At 43.2% G+C, this 18,525-nt stretch overlaps 1 protein-coding gene across 3 annotated transcripts in view; it reads left to right on the top strand.

Moving 5' to 3' along the window:
- MAP3K20 (mitogen-activated protein kinase kinase kinase 20) overlaps nucleotides 1–10,733 on the top strand; it is a 179,742-nt gene extending 169,009 nt beyond the window's left edge. For 2 of the 3 annotated variants that reach the window (XM_081242975.1, XM_081242977.1), the window contains exons 17-20: nucleotides 275–391; nucleotides 2,759–2,833; nucleotides 5,798–5,948; nucleotides 9,206–10,733. In XM_081242975.1, the coding sequence (XP_081099101.1) occupies nucleotides 275–391; nucleotides 2,759–2,833; nucleotides 5,798–5,948; nucleotides 9,206–9,906 (1,044 nt within the window). In that variant the 3' untranslated portion in view covers nucleotides 9,907–10,733. The remainder of the gene's footprint in view (nucleotides 1–274; nucleotides 392–2,758; nucleotides 2,834–5,797; nucleotides 5,949–9,205) is intronic. The other variant, XM_081242976.1, reaches the window with a different exon arrangement.
- Nucleotides 10,734–18,525: the final 7,792 nt, after the last annotated feature.

Here is an 18,525-nt window from a genome sequence, read left to right as displayed (position 1 = left end):
TTATTCATTTTTATCTGCCTTGCTCATTTAGGATGTGGAGTTTGCAACTCCTATAATAGAACATTTAGATTGATAAATGGTGTTTCAAGACTGCCCCACCTGGGAATTATTTAGATAGAGAGAGAGATCTAATTTCATGTCCTTTTATTGATAAAGAAAAAAAACAAACACTCCAGTTATACTTCATTTAGAATACGTCACGTGTTATAAAACATTGAGACAAAAAAAAATTGTTTTACTTTCTCAAATTCTATAATTTTTCTTTTAATTCCAGGATTGTAAGTGGAAAATGTATATGGAAATGGATGGGGATGAAATTGCAATAACCTACATCAAAGATGTGACATTCAACACTAACCTACCTGATGCAGAGATTTTAAAGATGTCAAAGGTAGAGTTCTATTTACTGCTTAAAAGCTTTTTTGAACTCACAGATGTCAAACAAAGACATTAAAATACCCCAGCAGTGTGCTTTTGTGCTTGTGATGCTCATACCAGCTCAACCTCAAGCTGGCTGTTGAAAGGAACGTTTTATTTAGCAGATTGAGATCATAATAGTTTTTTGTTAAAATTCCACTTACACTGTGTGAACTAAAAAGTATGACAAAAAAGTGTTGTTTAATTTTTTTTTAACTTTCTTCTACATTTCTTTATGTGTATTCCATCATTTATTAAAGGAAAGAAAATGCTAATGATGTAAATATTTACCTCGAATTTTTGGGTCATTTTCAACTTTTAAAAACTTGTCAGAAGAAAGGCTTTCTTGGTGTTGTTGAATTTCTTGAAGAACTGAGATGAGATTATTCATGAAGCACATGTTGAAGTCTTCATGGCTTCCTTGAGTTCACACCTATGAATTCCCAGAGTGGCCAGAGAGCATCTTACTACTTTGGGGTCAATGGTACAAGCACGCCCATTAAAACACTGAAGCCAGTCTTAGAGAAATGCTTAGCTTCTCTTCAAAATGGAAAAATTCAAATCTGTCCAATAATACTGAAAAAATACATATAAGACTTCAATTGTAGAAGGTCAACAACTCAGGTGAATAACCATGATGTTAATAGGACAGTCACCCTAAATGTCACATAAGCCATTAACTCTAGTACACTCTTGACCGCGTATTTTGTTTCAGTGAGGAAAATGGGGGCTGGCAGCAGAGAGCCATGGTACAAACACAAGTGGGGAAGTGAAAAGAGTCTTCAAAGCCACAGCATTAGACTTGCTAATGTGTTCGCTTCCCAGGCATGAGATTGCTAACCACCCAAGTCCTTTTAATTTAGAAGCATATACATATTCCTTGTTGGATTGCCCTGAGTAACTGGAAGTTATGTTATTTATCACAAAGGTTATGATCTGCTTTCACCTTTCCCTTATTCTGTTGGGACAGACTGTGTTTTGGTATCTTGGAGACTGGACACACACTTTCTCTTTCCTCCCCACCTGTGCCATCTCTGGTTGCCGCCAGTTGTTAGTGGCTTCAGTGTCACTGAGAAGCAAGTCATTGCCTGATAACGGAAGGAAGTCACTCAGAGCAAAAAGAACGGGGTGGAGTTATAAAACTGAACACGGGTGCTTCTGCTCTAAGGCCATATAGGCATTCTAGAGGAACCATATCTCCTGCAAAATCATGCAGCAACATTAACAGGGCTTATGGGAAAAACAGGATTGGGGCGGGCCATTCAAAATCTGTAGAACTTTTTAACATCAACAGAAATAATAAAAATCCTAATTAAGGAAGAAAAAAAAAAAAAAACAGAGAAGATTGATTCTTGTCACAGGAGAGACTAGAAGTTGACTCCATACCCAGACAAACTTTGTCACAAACCTCCCGTCTGTCCCTCTGAGGGCCCATTCATCTTTCCTAAAAATCATTTACTGTCCTCCGAGAGGCCTACATCCCCCTCTTCCCCTTTTTCTATAAAGATGGCATTTAATCCTGAATTCTTTGAGTTACTCATTTTTCCCTGGGTATCTCCTGTGTATACATGAGGTATACATGTTAATAAAAATCTCTTTGTTTTTCTCTTGATAAAAAAAAAAAAAGCCCAGTTAAATCTCTACCACATTTGCTTTGTGCCTATCTCATGGCCAGTCAGTCATTTGCAGCCTTAAACCTGGAATGATGGGTTGCGGGGTGGGAAGAGAGTGGAGATTCACTTCTAATAAAGACCATTTTCATCAAACTTAAAATAGGATCCAAGGCATAGGCTTCTTTATTACTCATTTATTTTAATATAGTGGAGAAATGTCTTCCCAGTTTCATTTGCACCTGCAGCATTGCTCGGTAGCCTGATATAGCCAGAAAGCAGAGTGGTTATGAAGCCGCTAAACCAGCCACTGCTTGCACCCAAAAAAGTCACTTTAGGGTCTTCTAAGGTTGTTAAGTCTTTCTCTTAATGTTGAGAAAGCTTTCCGCTGAGGCTTCCAGACATTAGCTTGAGTTAATGACCTAATGATTGGATTGAGTGATGTATCAGAAAAGAGAAGATTGTGGGAGACAAGATTAGCTGTTCACAAACATAGGAAAGGATATCTTATGAAACCAAACCCCCAAACATTAGACGTTAGCATGTTGTGAGTAATCACATGTGAACCAACATGAGTTTCCTAATAATCTGACATCATGGCTTTCATGATAACCTGAATCACGCCCTATTTGCCAGTTGTGTACGGCACAGCCAGCCTCCAAGAAACCTGTGCTGTAGCAGGGCAGGCTGTATGATGGCACTACACCCATCCTAACTTTTGTTTTTTTCAGCCCCCGTTTGTAATGGAGAAGTGGATTATAGGAATAATGGAAAATCAGACTGTAGAATGCACAGTCACATATGAGGTAAGCTTGGCAGGGGGTGGGCACCTGTTGGCTTCACCATCATTTTCTCCATAGGGATTTATTTGCTCCCTCAGAGTGCTTAAATTTTATTGGAAGAGAAACTACTTAACCAACATGAGTATGGGAAGGTCAATACAATTATTCTAACGAAGTGTTGGGAAGGATTGAGAATGGGATACACTTGCCTAGAGATTGAGGTAGTAATTCATTCATTCATCAGTTAATGATTGAGCACCTTCTGCATACCACGTATGCATGTGTGAGGTACTGAGGATACGGAACAGTGACCAAAACAGAGCTCTGCCTTCTTGGTGCTTAGAGTCTAGGGGTGAAGGTAGATCAGCAGTTCTTCACAGAGTGCAACTTCTACTACCACCTGGGGGTAAGGGGGGTCTACTATCAAAACCAGACTTCACATATTTTATATATGGAAAAATAGAAAAACGTATACTTTAGAAAAATGTGCTATTAAAATTCATACATTTAGCAAATACCTACCAACGAGTAACGTTCTGTGATTAGGATAGACTAAATCTCTACTCTCTCAAGGCTTATATGTACTCCAGTGGGGGGAGATAGATCATAAATAAGTAATCTCAGAGTGATAAGTGAGAACCAGAAAACAGTGAGACAAGGGGCGTTAGATTGGGTGGTGAGGGAAGGCTCCTCCTCTGAGGGGGAGGCAACAAGGAACAGCAGAGGAAGGGCAAGTGCAAGTTCCTGAAGCACAGGGGGCGTGACAAGGCTAGAGAGGTGGGCGGGGCCGAGCATAGAGCCTCCAGAGCCGCAGTGAAGAGTTTGGATTTACTGTAAGCAACATGGGAAGCCAGTGGGTGTTTTAAGTAGTCTGCTGCTTTAAATGATCTAATTATGTTTTAAAAATCAGCAAGGTCTTCATGGTGGTGGGAAAATCTGCTTCACGAGGTAGAGAAACCCTGGGGGAGTCTTGGAACCCATGGAGATATTAGTATGCAGCTACCCTTAATAGGACATGCCCTCATTCATTCACTCATTTATTCACCCAAGAAACGTTAAATAAGTATTTGCCATGACCTAGGCACTGTAAGAGGAGCTTACACCTGTGTTACCTCGTTAACCTTGTGCAAATAATCAAAAATAGGGAGCATTGTCTTCACCTGGCAGCTAGGGAAAAGGGGCTCAGAGAGATGAAAGGCGGTCCCGAGGTTTGGGGTAGTCAATGAGAGTCGGTGGAGTCACACCCAGGTCCTCTGACTGTGAATACAGTTTCCACTCTTCCTGTTCTATCTGTTCCCTTCCTAGCAGTAAGGTGAGGGAAGTCAGCCTGGAAGGGGACTTTGTGCGCTGCTGCATTGGGATGGTCTTCTGAGCTGCCAGGGTGTGGCTTTTTTTTTTTTTTTTTTTTTTTGCGGTACGCGGGGCTCTCACTGTTGTGGCCTTTCCTGCTGCGGAGAACAGGCTCCGGACGCACAGGCTCAGCAGCCATGGCTCACGGGCCCAGCCGCTCCACGGAATGTGGGATCTTCCCGGACCGGGGCATGAACCCGTGTCCTCTGCATTGGCAGGCGGACTCTCAACCACTGCGCCACCAGGGAAGCCCCAGGGTGTGGCTTTTTAACGTGAGAAATCCAAACCCTGGACAGTCCGCTTATCCATGGTGACCCGATGCTGGAAGCTAATTAGGACAACAGCAATGATTTATCCTAATCAGCCAGGGTGCACTGCCTGTCAGGGATGAGGCACCTGAGAAAGAGCATTAATTGTCAAAGCGTTGCCTGCAGGGCACAGAACCTAAATAAAAGAAGTTGACTGAAAGAAAAAAGGAAAGAAAAAAGAAGTTAACTGGTCTTGAGGAACTTGGAATCTGGACTATTCTAGAGCCTGTTGACCAGCCCCCCCACCCCCACCCCCCACTACTAAGGAAAAGCCCTCTTTTAGTAACTGGACAGTCATAACAGCCAAGTTTCATCTCTACCTGCCTTAGTTCTGGAGATACACCTCACCAAGTTTTTCCTTCTCTCTCTCTCTCTCCTGCTTCTTCCTCCTCTCCTTCTTCCTCCTTCTCAGGCTCCATGACGATATGCTACTTGTGTCTGTAACAGTCACTTCAGGATTTTAAAAAATATGTATTTTCATAACCGTATCAAATCCTGAGAGGCTCTTCAATCTAGTCTGATTTGTGACACCTGGTGATGAGGGGCGCACAGGACAAAGAAAGTGGTGTGTCTTGATCCAGCGTCCTCTCCTTTTTCTAATCCTTATTCTTAATTCTCTATCCTGCCTCACTTTTGCATTTGTTACCCTGTACCCTCCCATGGGGGTAATTAGTCCCACCAACCTACCCACACTCACCCAGTTACCCAGGATGATCACAGGCAGTCCTGGGCAAAATAGTGGTCAGATTTTTATTTATTCAACAAAATATCTGAATTCAACTAGTATAAACAAAAGATATTGTTTATCATTACTTATTAAATGAAGAGGTAAGTTGAGATTTGCCAACTAACAAATTCTTAGAGAAGACAACCACCTTTTTAACTACTATAGTCCACTAAGGAATAAAGTGGTTAAAATTTTTCTTTTAATCAGATTACCATATTCAGGCAAACCGTGCAAATATTTTACCTAATGCATTATGATAGTGTTCTAAGGAGTTACACTGAAGGGATATGATAACCTGGTTTTCCTTCCTTCCTATTTTATAAACGTGTGTATAGGGGCTTCCCTGGTGGCGCAGTGGTTGAGAGTCTGCCTGCCGACGCAGGGGACACGGGTTCGTGCCCCGGTCCGGGAAGATCCCACATGCCGCGGAGAGGCTGGGCCCCTGAGCCATGGCCGCTGAGCCTGCGCGTCCGGAGCCTGTGCTCCGCAACGGGAGAGGCCACAGCAGTGAGAGGCCCACGTACTGCAAAAAACAAAACAAAGCAAAAAAAACCCGTGTGTATATTTGGTTGTGGGTTTCTCTCCCTTTTTTTTTTTTAACAGAGTGATGTTAGAGCTCCAAAAAGCACTAAGCACATCCATTCAATTCAGTGGAGTAGAACAAAACCTCAGGATGAAGTGAAAGCTGTCCAGCTTGCCATCCAGACGTTATTCCCCAACTCAGAGGGCAACCCTGGAAGCAGGTCTGACTCAGGTAAGTCAACTGTGCACTAGACATGTTCCAAAGCGGAAATGTCAAATCCTCAGACCAGGGATAAGGGCCAGTCTGTGAATTGATATAGATTTCTAATATAATACTTCCTTCTTCTTTTTTTAGAATATTGGTTTTATACACAAATTATATGGAAAGTAGTATTCATGGGCTTGGAAATAGGGGCATATTATAATAAAATACAATATTTGGATAACTACCATAAAAGATGAAAATTAGTGATTATTTTATATTGGTAAATAAAAATATGTATGTATATTTATACACATATATATTTAGTTTCCAAAATCATAGATAAAGATAAGAATCATCTTCCATGTCCAACAAACCTTCCTGTAGAATCACTGCTATCACTGGGGCAACCTCTTGAGTCCTGAACACCATGGATCCGTCAAAGCATAAGAATGATAGGGGTGGGACTTTCCTGGCGGGCCAATGGTTAAGACTCCGAGCTTCCACTGCAGGCGGTGTAGGTTTGATCCCTGGTCAGGGAATTAAGATCCCACGTGCTGTGCAGTGTGGCCAAAAAATGAGAGGAAAAAAAAAAAAAAAGAATGATAGGGGAAGGGAGGGAGGAGGAAAATAAAAGGAAGGAAGGAAGGAAGGATAGAGAAAGAGAAAACATGAAATACATATGCTGGGTAGTGGTGATCATAATTACAGATATTATAAAGAAACCATTTAGAAGTAACAGAGGAAGGCAGGCTGACTTGCTGTTGAACTGGTCATTATTTGCTAGCTTCAGGGAAGAAGTTCTGACCTTCACCTTTGCAGGTCCAGAAACTAATACAACCCAGAGTCAGGCTAACAACCGTGCAGGAGATGGATACATAAAACCCCATGCAAATCACTTTTCACTGTGAGAAACATACCTCCCCAACAAACCAGAAACACATGTTTTCTGATCAGTGCCTCTTCCCAATAAGAAAATATACCTGAGAAGCCATAACAGAAGGTTCTTTGGTGGCATGGAAACAAAGTACCCTGATGGCTAGTGTCCCTGAGTTATGAGAGCCTAGCTTCTGTGTCCTCCACTATAAGGACTCGCTTGCCAAGCAGACTAGGTGCGTTTTTTGTTGTTGTTTTTAAATTAATTTTATTTTATTTTATTTATTTTTGGCTGCATTGGGTCTTCGTTGCCGCGCCCCGGCTCTCTCTAGTTGCAGCGAGCGGGGGCTACTCTTCATTGTGGTGCACGGGCTTCTCATTGCGGTGGCTTCTTTTGTTGCGGAGCACGGGCTCTAGGCACGTGGGCTCAGTAGTTGTGGCTCATGGGCTCTAGAGCCCAGGCTCAGTAGTTGTGGTGCACGGCCTTAGTTGCTCCACAGCACGTGGGATCTTCCTGGACCAGGGCTCGAACCTGTGTCCCGTGCACTGGCAGGCAGATTCTTAAGCACTGCACCACCAGGGAAGCCCCAGACTAGGTGTTTTTAGACACCCACCAGCCAGGGGGCCCAGGATCCTGGGCAGTACTCTAAACCCAACAACACGGGTTTTAACTATAATAAAATTTATTATCTTCCATAACAAGAAGTCCAGAGGTAGGCCGGGCTCCAGGTGCAGTAAGATAAGCTGCTGAACCACGTTAAGGATGAGAAATGAACCTTTCCTTCTTTCCACTCTGCCATCCTCAATATGTTGCCTTTGCCCTCAGCCTAGCTCTTCTCGTGTTCACAGTCATCACATAAAGATATGATAAGGCCCACAGGAAATGAGAGGTCAGTACCTTCCCTGTTCTCATGTTTTGGAGTAAGAAAGACTTGCTTAGAAACCCCCTGCAGACTACCTTTCAGGTTGCTATGGCCAGAGCTGAGCACCTTGTGCATTCCTAACCATGGCATCGCTATGTCTGGCTTGGACTAATCAAAGTCTGCCTTAGAGCCAGATGTGGTCCGCTTCCCCCATGCACGTGGCTCCGTGGAGGGGGTTGGACACTGAACAAAATCAGGGTTCTGTTGGAAGCTAGGATTTCAGAGAAGTCCAAATGAAGGGAAGAAGGTGCGTGGTGGTTGAATGAAGCCTGTGAGGAGTGTCTGAACACAGGAGGTCGCCTGTATCTGGATGCGTCCCTCACCTGAGAGGCGTGAGTTACCTGTGCAGAGCAGTGAGGGAGGCTGCTTGCTGGCAGAGGGAGGTGAGCATGCTCTGTTCCTTTCCAGAAGCTCCATCGGCACAAGCACGGTCAGAGTAGCTCAGTAAGGACACCAGGGAACTCAAGAATGTGGGCAACTCAGGCCCTTGGGAAGACAGAGAAGATCTTAAGTGTGAGGAACTTGCTTACTCACTGAAATATAGCTTACTAAATGGCTCTTGTTAATTAACCATTTTCTTTTACCATAACTTCTTCCTGTTTGCCATGAAGCTTCATTTTTCATGCAGAAAACATTTCTTATTCCTGAACCTCAGGAATCTCTCCTCTGTAGATATGAACTGTCTTTCTCCCAAACAATGTCTAGCTGTTGCAACTATTAGAACCCAATTTATTTTATCTGCGTTTAGGGTTCTTGAGGATTTAAAAGTGCTGGTTGTCAAAAAGCCTTTTGTTTGGGGCTTCCCTGGTGGCACAGTGGTTGAGAGTCTGCCTGCCGATGCAGGGGACACAGGTTCGTGACCGGGTCCGGGAAGATCCCACATGCTGCGGAGCGGCTGGGCCCGTGAGTCATGGCCGCTGAGCCTGCGCATCCGGAGCCTGTGCTCTGCAACGGGAGAGGCCACAGCAGTGAGAGGCCCACGTATCGCAAAAAAAAAAAAAGAAAAAAAGCCTTTTGTTTACTAAACATATCTCTGCCATCCAAAGACACTTAAACGGCAATTTCTAGAAGTGACAATATGGCTAAGTGGGAACAAGATGGGATTTAGATGCAGAAGGACCTGAGATTATTAACTGAGTGACCGTGGGTCCATTGACTTCACCTCTCAAGCTTCGGTCTCCTCAATTCTAGAATGATATTATTAGTGTTGACCTGAGAAGATTTTTGAAGGGTTAAATGAGATACTATATGAAAAGCCTTTGGAACAGTGCCAAGCATATAGCATAAATTCGGTAAGTATAAATGTCCTTATTTTTTTTAAGTATTTATAATAATAAAGGAAATGTCCTTATAACTAGCCTAGAATGTCTGTGAATGGTAAAACTTTGAGCTTCCCAAATAGGCTTGAAGTATCCTGAGACAGGCTTATGAATTAGGCATACAGATGTACTGTAGCTTCAAAGATGTTCATTTCCATTTCTTCCGCAGGTGCTGATTGCCAGTGGCTGGATACTCTGAGGATGCGGCAGATTGCATCCAACACCTCCTTACAGCGCTCCCAGAGCAACCGCATCCTGGGGTCACAATTCTTCCCCTATCTCAATGACCAGGACTCCTATGCTGCTGCTGTGAGACGGACCCAGGTGCCCATTAAGTACCAACAGATAACACCTATAAACCAGTCCAGAAGCTCCTCTCCTACTCAGTATGGACTGACCAAAGACTTCTCTTCTCTGCATCTCAACTCCAGGGATAGTGAATTTTCCAGTCTTAATACTGACAGCTCTTTAGAGAAGGGTCGATACTCAGGTAGAAGCAGGAACAAATACAATCATGCTAGCCTGTCGCTCAATTCCTCTCTCAGAGGAAGATTCAGTGGAAAAAGTCAGCCTTCCACTCCTTCAAGAGAAAGATACTCTGGAAAATTCTGCAGGGTTTCTCAGTCAGCATTCAATACCCATCAGTCACCTGACTTTAAGAGAAGCCCAAATGCCTCCCATCAACCCAGGACCATCCCAGGGATGCCTTTGCACACAGACACTGACCCACGAGCCAATGAAGAGGAAAGCAAAGTCAGCGAAGGGGGATGGACGAGGGTGGAATACCGGAGAAAACCCCACAGGCCCTCTCCTGCCAAGACCAACAGAGAAAGACCCAGAGGAAACTTCCGTGGAAGGAGAAACTTTTGATGAATTGAACTAGTTGAGCTTTTCCTAGCACGTTTTTTTTTTTTTTTTAATGTAATGGATTTTGCTAATGTGCTGCCTTCCAACAGAATTAACAAAAAGACAACCTTTCGATTTTTTGGATTTGGGAAATACCTTCTAAGTGAGACTATAGCCAAAACAGGGCCACACTATGGGTGTTGGTTGTCCAATGTAAGTAACTAGACTTAAATATAACCAAACATATTTTCTTTCCCTGAATGAACATCTTTAGAGGCGGGAATATACCATTTTATTACCCTAGCCGTCACTGTTCTGGTTAGCAGGGCCTAGACTAGGGTGAGGTTAAATGGAAAAACTTATCTTACTTACACGGGGCACTCATCTTGGGTGCAAAATTTAAGGGAGGAATCAAAAAGCTCAGTAATCAAGATAAATAATATTCTAGTGTAATATTTAAATAAATGAAAATTAATGCAAAATAACTGTGATAAAGAATTGAAATTCTACATAAAGACAGAATAAGTATTACTGATTTTTCCTTTTGTCTAAGGCTCCCATATAGCTTGGCAAGGCACTGTTACTGATTCTGTATTTAGAATTTTGATGTTTTTTTCATCATGTAATTTTTGCATTAATTTTCTCTTTTAAAAATATGGCATTAAAATATCATTTATCTTGATTACTGAGGTGTTTTTTTTTTAATGCCCCCTTAAATTTTGTGCCCAAGGCAAGTGCCTCACTTGCCTTACCCAATCTCCACACTGCTGGTCAGTATTTATTTTAGTAAGATATTTGGGTTTTTTTCACGGTCAGAGCCAAATTGATTTGACTTGTCATTTTTAGGCAATAAAAAAGGTTATTGAACTTAATGTTGATTATGATGCCATATATCATACCTTAAGACTCATCAGAAACCAAAGATCTCAATTGCCTAGGAGATTTGTGGTTATTTCTTTCCCAAAGTTCCCAGGGACTGCCCTTGAATATCATTTTCTATATTTTGCCAAAGGACGAGCAAAGAGGGGGAAACAACGGTCCATAAAGTCCTCTTGGGATGTCAGCACTCTAAAATCTAAAAGAAAACAGACACAGAACGGGATGATAACATCACAAGCTAAAAGCCAGAGAAATTTAAAATTACCAAAATTTAAAATTACCAACACCCTGTTAGAGCAAGACAGTAAATACCATCCTTGTAAGCAGCTGGGGGTAAAGAGGCGAATGGTACGGGTGGGCGGAAACTGCCTGCAGTTTAGGACAGGAATTGTGGGATCCAGCTTGGGAAATTCATATTTTTACAAATCAAAGGGTCAGGTGGGGGCTTCCCTGGTGGCGCAGTGGTTGAGAGTCCGCCTGCCGATGCAGGGGACACGGGTTCGTGCCCCGGTCCAGGAAGATCCCACATGCCGCGGAGCAGCTAGGCCCATAAGCCATGGCCGCTGAGCCTGCGCGTCCCGAGCCTGTGCTCCGCAACGGGAGAGGCCACAACAGTGAGAGGCCTGGGTACCACAAAAAAAAAAAAAAGGGTCAGGTAGCAACAAACATATTATATGTCAAATGAATAAGTGTTACTTTCAGTACCTTTTAAGATTCTGTTCAACATTCACTAACCCTGAATATCAAGTGTCCTTTGGCCTGGATAGGATTCTCAATGCTCTGTAGAAATCCACATGACACTCTGGTAATTCTGGGGATGGCGGGGGGGTTGGGGGAGTTCTCTTTTAATAGAAACCAGTCTTCAAGTACATGCGTATATTCCCAGAGTAGCTGCCCTGTTCTAATACAGTGCTTGGGGCCTGGGGGGTGGAAACTGCATTTGGGCAGCATTAAAATCTAGGTTATAGGAAATGACCTTTACTTGAGAGGGAAGCTGTGACCTAAACATCAATCCAACAACTCAGTTGTCTAACTCTTATTGTTTGCCACCTGCATTTACAAGCAAAAGCGATGGGAAATGGTGACATCAGACACCGAGGCCCTCTTTTCCACCATGGATAATCAACTTCTCTAAGGTTTTAAGCTCCACTGTGATCCTTTCTCACGAAGCTTGTATCAACCACAGTCTGTTTTCAATTATTTTTTTCCCTTTGTCCTTTGTTCATGTTTAATTTTTTTAAAGTGAGCTAATACAAAGTATGCTATCTTCATAGCATGCTGTTTCCAAATAAGCAATAAAATATTTTCTTTGATTAGTATTTCTGGATAGGGCTTCCCTGGTGGTGCAGTGGTTAAGAATCCGCCTGCCAATGCAGGGGACATGGGTTTGAGCCCTGGTCCGGGAAGATCCCCCATGCTGCAAAGCAACTAAGCCCGTGCGCCACAACTACTGAGCCTGCGCTCTAGAGCCCACGAGCCACAACTACTGAAGCCCGTGTGCCACAACTACTGAAGCCTGTGCGCCTAGAGCCCGTGCTCCGCAACAAGAGAAGCCACCGCAATGAGAAGGCTGCGCACCGCAACGAAGGGTAGTCCCTGCTCACCGCAACTAGAGAAAGCCTGTGTGCAGCAACAAAGACCCAACACAGCCATAAATAAATAAATAAGTAAATAAGTAAATTTGTTTAAAAAAAGAATTTCTGGATAAGTAGCTGAATATATTCTTAACTGGGTCACTCTGATGGGAGCACAAAGTGTGGCTCTAATTATTAAACAAAATGTGCATTCTGGGGAATTATTTAAGACTCTGGTTTAAAAGGTATTATGCCAGTGATTGCTTGTTTCATGCTGTTTCCCCTCTTCTTGCTTTCTTGGGCTATTTGTTAGAGAATCCAACCTGGTAGTAAAATGACTTAATGACCTCATCCCTAGTTAGTGCAGTAGCTGATCACGAGAGGTTATTCCAACAGTGCATAAAACTGACCACTACATAAGATCTCATGAAAAAATACTTGTCACCTCAATGCTCCCAGCCAAAACCAAAATAAGAACATCTGGAGACTGCTTCTTGGTTGTAAAGAAGTAATAAGAGTGGATGTTATTTTTTTTTCTAATGATGCTTATTCACCACAAATTGCTTGCCAGGTTGAAAGATGAACGTAAGTCAAGGGCAGAGCAAGGACGAACAGGACTTTTTTTTCCCATCAATTTAAATCAGTTGCAAGAGGCTGAGTTTATAACAACAACCACCAACAAACACCACCAAAAAAATGCACCAGGGATATTTTAAGAGAAAAAAATTATAGTAGGAATAAATTAAGAAAGTGTCTCTTTGAGTTGAGCACCTCTATGTGTGGGTGATATGGTCGACCCTCGTAGGCTTCTGATCAAGTCTGGAACAGCTGAGTCTATACTGGTTGCTATCAAAGAGGCAGTCATCACTCCAGGCATTGCCCAGACAAAGCGGGATGTTTTGCTCTTTGCACAGTCACTAGACTAGCAATTCTATAGAACTAACCTGAATAATTGAATAATCCCAAATATGTAAAGGAGAACTACAGATTATTTATCAAGGATACTTTAGAAATAAACATAACCTGGTAATTATTTTCAACCAATTCCTGAATGGAGTTCATAAAAATAATACAAATTAAATGGCCATGTTTTTTTTGTTTTTTTGTTTTACTTTTCGGCTGTGCAGCGTGGCCTGTGGGATCTTAATTCCCTGACCAGGGATGGAACCCATGCCCCCTGCATTGGAAGCCCAGAGTCTTAACTGCTGGACCGCCAGGGAAGTCCCTAAATTGCCATGTTTCAAAGTATTCACAGTAAAATTTAGAATAGTAAAATCTGAAATGGGATAATTGGATGAAGAAACAACCGCTACAAAAGAAGACTCACAGTGACACAAGTGATAACTGGTAATATTTGGTATGAGCAACAGAAAAATTGATATACAAAATCTTCATTGTAAAACTTACATTGAAAAGAACTGATCCCATGGGGGAGGATCAATACAATAAAAAAATTAATATAAAAATGGGAAAATTTTATTATGTTGGATAGAATATCAGGGAATTAAATTGGCATTATGACATTCTTTCTTGACAAACATTTCTCAGTAGTTATAGATTTCTGATCACAATATTTTACTCATAAATATAGAGTCAAAATGCCCTAGGGTCGGGCTTCCCTGGTGGCGCAGTGGTTGGGAGTCCGCCTGCCGAGGCAGGGGACACGGGTTTGTGCCCTGGTCCGGGAAGATCCCACATGCCGCGGAGCGGCTGGGCCCGTGAGCCATGGCCGCTGAGCCTGCACATCCGGAACGGGAGAGGCCACAGCAGTGAGAGGCCCACGTACCACAAAAAAAAAGAAAAAAAATGTCCTAGGGTCAAAACATCAAGATCAGGATGTCCAATAATTCAAAATGGCAAGGTCAAAACATCCTGCACACAGCTCAGAGCATTCTGACTTAGCTGCAACTATTCCAATTCAGAAATACCAAATAGTTTATAAGCCTTCTAAGTATCTTCTCTATAATTTAGCATTTCACCTCAACAAGTTGCTGTAGACATGGCATGCTTCTGAAACTCTGGCTCTCAGAAACTGCTCAGTTACAACCATGATTTGGTTGTGCCAGCTTGTTCAGGATGCAACATCATTGAAATTTTAAATTAGAGATGCTGTAGTGAGGAGGCTTATAAAATCTCTTGCCATCACTTGGATTTGAGAAGCTGCAGTTAAGCCAGGGTGGCCTGGGGAAGTCAGAGCATAAGATCTGGACCCAGCTCTGTCTATTTGCTGTTCCTGGAACTGGTATATGAGATTGAGGAGGTGGAAAAAAATACCCGATCCATGGTCAAAATTGTCAAGGCCTTAGCGTAGCAGGCACCAGTGACCCCTCATTCAATTTTCCTTTCCCTTTGACTCACTGGCTGGCCAAATAATGCATGAGCAAATCAAGAGAGTTAAAGAATAAAGTAGACTTGTGACCTCATGGTTCATTCAAAACTAAAATCAAGATTTACTCTCCAGGGCTTCCCTGGTGGCGCGGTGGTTGAGAGTCCGCCTGCCGATGCAGGGGACGCAGGTTCGTGCCCCGGTCTGGGAAGATCCCACATGCCGCGGAGCGGCTGGGACCATGCGCCATGGCGGCTGGGCCTGCGCGTCCGGATCCTGTGCTCCACGGCAGGAGAGGCCACAACAGTGAGAGGCCCGCATAATGCAAAAAAAAAAAAAAAAAAAAAGATTTACTCTCCATAACCAATGTTCAGTTTACTCAACTCTCCCAAAGAAATTCCTTCCCTACCACCTAGATGAATCTCACTCAGCCCTCACGGTCCAGCTGACATCCTGTTTCCCCAAAGGCCTCTGTCCACAGTTCCAGCCACTTGACCCATTCTGGACTCCTCTTGGGGGCCTTTTATCACATAGTCCCTTGCACCATTGCTTAACCCTTGTGTTCCCACTCCCCTGAAGGTGCTCTGTGAGGACAGTGCTGTGCTGCCCAAGAACTTGATGGTAGGAAAATACAACTAACCTCCAAGAATTCATCAATGGAAGGGCCACAAACATCGCAATACCTCCCAGACCTGAAAAACGTGTTTAAAAATCAGACCGGAGGCATGAGGCCATCCAAAGAGAGCATGAGTCTTCTAGAGGCAGTGGGAGGGTTAGGGGGTGGGTTTGGGGACAGCCAGAGGCGGTCAGCCTTAGAAGGCCAGAATAGGGTGATCCACAAAGGAAAAGGTTAGCAATACTATCCACACCAGGCCTTCACACAGGGCATAATCTGCCCAATCATCCTGGAGACCAGTAAGCAGGACAATATATTGTCCGCAGAGCCCTTTCCAAACAGATGTGAGAATCCACTTGGTTAGGGAAATATAAACCTGTTGTGGAGACGGTCATATGATTGGACTCCTGCTTACCTTTTCCGCATCACTGTCTGCCTCTCCCCACAGCAATCAAACTGAAACGCTGCCATGTTCTCTCTTGTCTTCAAAACTTCTACTGTCTCCACCCAGCTTCCCCTGCATTGTCATCATTTAGCTCTCTGCTAAGACCTCACTACCTCCAGGAAGCCCTCCCCGATCCTCCAGGCCCTTCTTAATGTGTTCACATAGGACCTTGTAGTTAATCAGATGTATCTCCCTTTGTTAAAATTGTCCCCAAGTCTGCTTCTCTGTATTCCTCACTAGACCATCAGCTCTATGAAGGCAGGGACTGCACCAATCTTGATCATCAGTGTATCTCCAATACATAGTTGGTACTCAGTCTGTTTATTGAATGAATGCATTAATTGATTTATATATATATATATATATATATATATATATATTTTTTTTTTTTTTTTTTTTTTGCAGTACGCGGGCCTCTCACTGTTGTGGCCTCTCCCATTGCTGAGCACAGGCTCCGGACGCGCAGACTCAGTGGCCATGGCTCACGGGCCCAGCTGCTCCGCGGCATGTGGGATCTTCCCGGACCAGGGCACAAACCCGTGTCTCCTGCATCGGCAGGCGGACTCTCAACCACTGCACCACCAGGGAAGCCCTGATTAATATATTAATCAGGCTAACAAGCCATCAAATCATCTAAGTTCTTGTACTAATCCCATGCTCATTAAGTGACCTTAACAGGAATCTCCAGTCCACTTTATTTATTTTTTCTAATATTTATTTATTTATTTTTATTTGGTTGCAGCGGGTCTTAGTTGCGGCAGGAGAACTCTTAGTTGTGGCATGCGAACTCTTAGTTGGGGCATGCATGTGGGAACTAGTTCCCTGACCAGGGATGGAACCCGGGCCCCCTGCATTGGGAGCACAGAGTCTTAACCACTGTGCCACCAGGGAAGTCCCCTCCAATCCACTTTAGAGTTACATTTCTAGTGTTAAAAAAAAAAAGGCCATTCTGACTGATTTTTACATCAGTCTCTGTGAGCTTTGCTAATATGAATTGGCCCCTGAGAACAACTCTGAGACAATGATTAAATTTGGGGGCTTATTGGGAGTTCCCTGGCAGTCCAGTGGTTAGGACTCAGTGCTGTCACTGCTGTGGCCCAGGTTCAACCCCTGGTCTGGGAACTAATACGCTACAAGCCATGCAGTGTGGCCAAAAAAAAAAAAAAGAAAAAAATTGGGGGGCTTATCACTGAGAGCAGAATCTGGGTGTGCAGATTATCTGGGAGAGCAGAATCCCTTGGCCTCCAAGGGAAAGGCCAGCCTATTTTTCCCAAGAAGTAGCCCCTTGGATCATAGTGAACTGTGCCCATTTTCTTTTTTATTATTTATTTATTTATTTATTTTTGGCTGAGTCGGGTCTTCGTTGCTGCGTGCGGGCTTTCTCTAGTTGTGGTGAGCGGGGGCTACTCTTCATTGTGGTGCGCAGGTTTCTCACTGCAGTGGCTTTTTCTTGTTGGGAGCTCGGGCTCTAGGCGCACGGGCTTCAGTAGTTGTGGCACACAGGCTCAGTAGTTGTGGCATGTGGGCTCAGCAGTTGTGGCACACAGGCTTAGTTGCTCCGTGGCACGTGGGATCTTCCCGGATCAGGGCTTGAACCCGTGTCCCCTGCATTGGCAGGCGGATTCTTAACCACTACGCCACCAGGGAAGCCCAAACTGTGCTCATTTTCCACTTATTTCTGTACCTTGTATAGCACTATAAACACCAAATCTCAAGAAATGTGTGTCACAGGAATAAAAAAGAATAGAAATATTACCTATGTTCAAGAAATTCACACACAGACATTGTCCTTTTAGACATTTATAGAATCTCACTATATGGTTTTCCTTTCCAGAAACCCAAAGTTTGCTGGGATTTTTTGTTTTGTTTTTGCCCACACTGCAAGGCTTGCAGGATCTCAGTTCCCCGACCAGGGATTGAACCCAGGCCACAGCAATGAAAGTGCAGAATCCAACCACTAGACCACTAGGGACCTCCCCACAAAGTTCTTTTTAAAAAAATTTTTTAAAATAAATATCAATTGTTCCTAAAACCAGTGCCCTCTATAGCCCTGCTGTGACTGCTTCTAAAAGTACATGAAGTTTTACTGAGAGTCTGACTTGGCAGTTTTCCTTTCTCATACCCATGGGCTCCAGGTGCACTCCTGATGCCAGATGATGCCTGTCCTGGCTGAGACAGGGAAGGCTTAGCCTTAGTGCAAGGACAGTTCAAGATTTGTCAGCTGATTATCAAGATGTCCAAACTGGTTCCTTTGCTATGTGTAAGCAATTTAATTTTGTGCCTAATTTTAATCTGCAGTGTACTGTATGTCTGCATCTTCTGTGTTAAAGCATTCATTAGCATTTAAAGGGGGAGTTGATGGTATTGATCACTTTTATTAAAACCAAAAACAGTCATGCAGCAGTAACTGATGAGCATTCTCTTCGACCACTGAAGTCACAGCCAAAGTGTGTGTACTCAAAACTCTGGCACAAACAGAAAATGCGATATTAAGGCAGAGACATCAAAGTGGCATCTGTTATAAGCATTTATGATTTACCACCGTCCTCTGCCACCCCCAGCTTTCCAAATTATGAGCTTCTTGAAGATAGGAAACTTCATTTTTTCCTGAATTTCTACCACCTTGCATAGTGTCTGGAACAGAATAAATTTTCTGATGAGTGAATAAATTAAGAAATGAAGGTGAGATAGCCAGTGCATGTTATATAACCACTCTACAAGAACAACTGTATTTTTCTTATAGATGTTTAACAGCTATGTATTGCTATGTAACAAATCACCCCAAAACTTAGTGGCTTGAAAT

This window comes from Mesoplodon bidens (assembly GCF_964165515.1).
Source record: "Mesoplodon bidens genome assembly, chromosome: 8".
NCBI lineage: Eukaryota > Metazoa > Chordata > Mammalia > Artiodactyla > Ziphiidae > Mesoplodon > Mesoplodon bidens.
The sequence above is the reverse complement of the archived record's forward strand: the minus strand, read 5'-3'. Positions and strand labels throughout refer to the sequence as shown.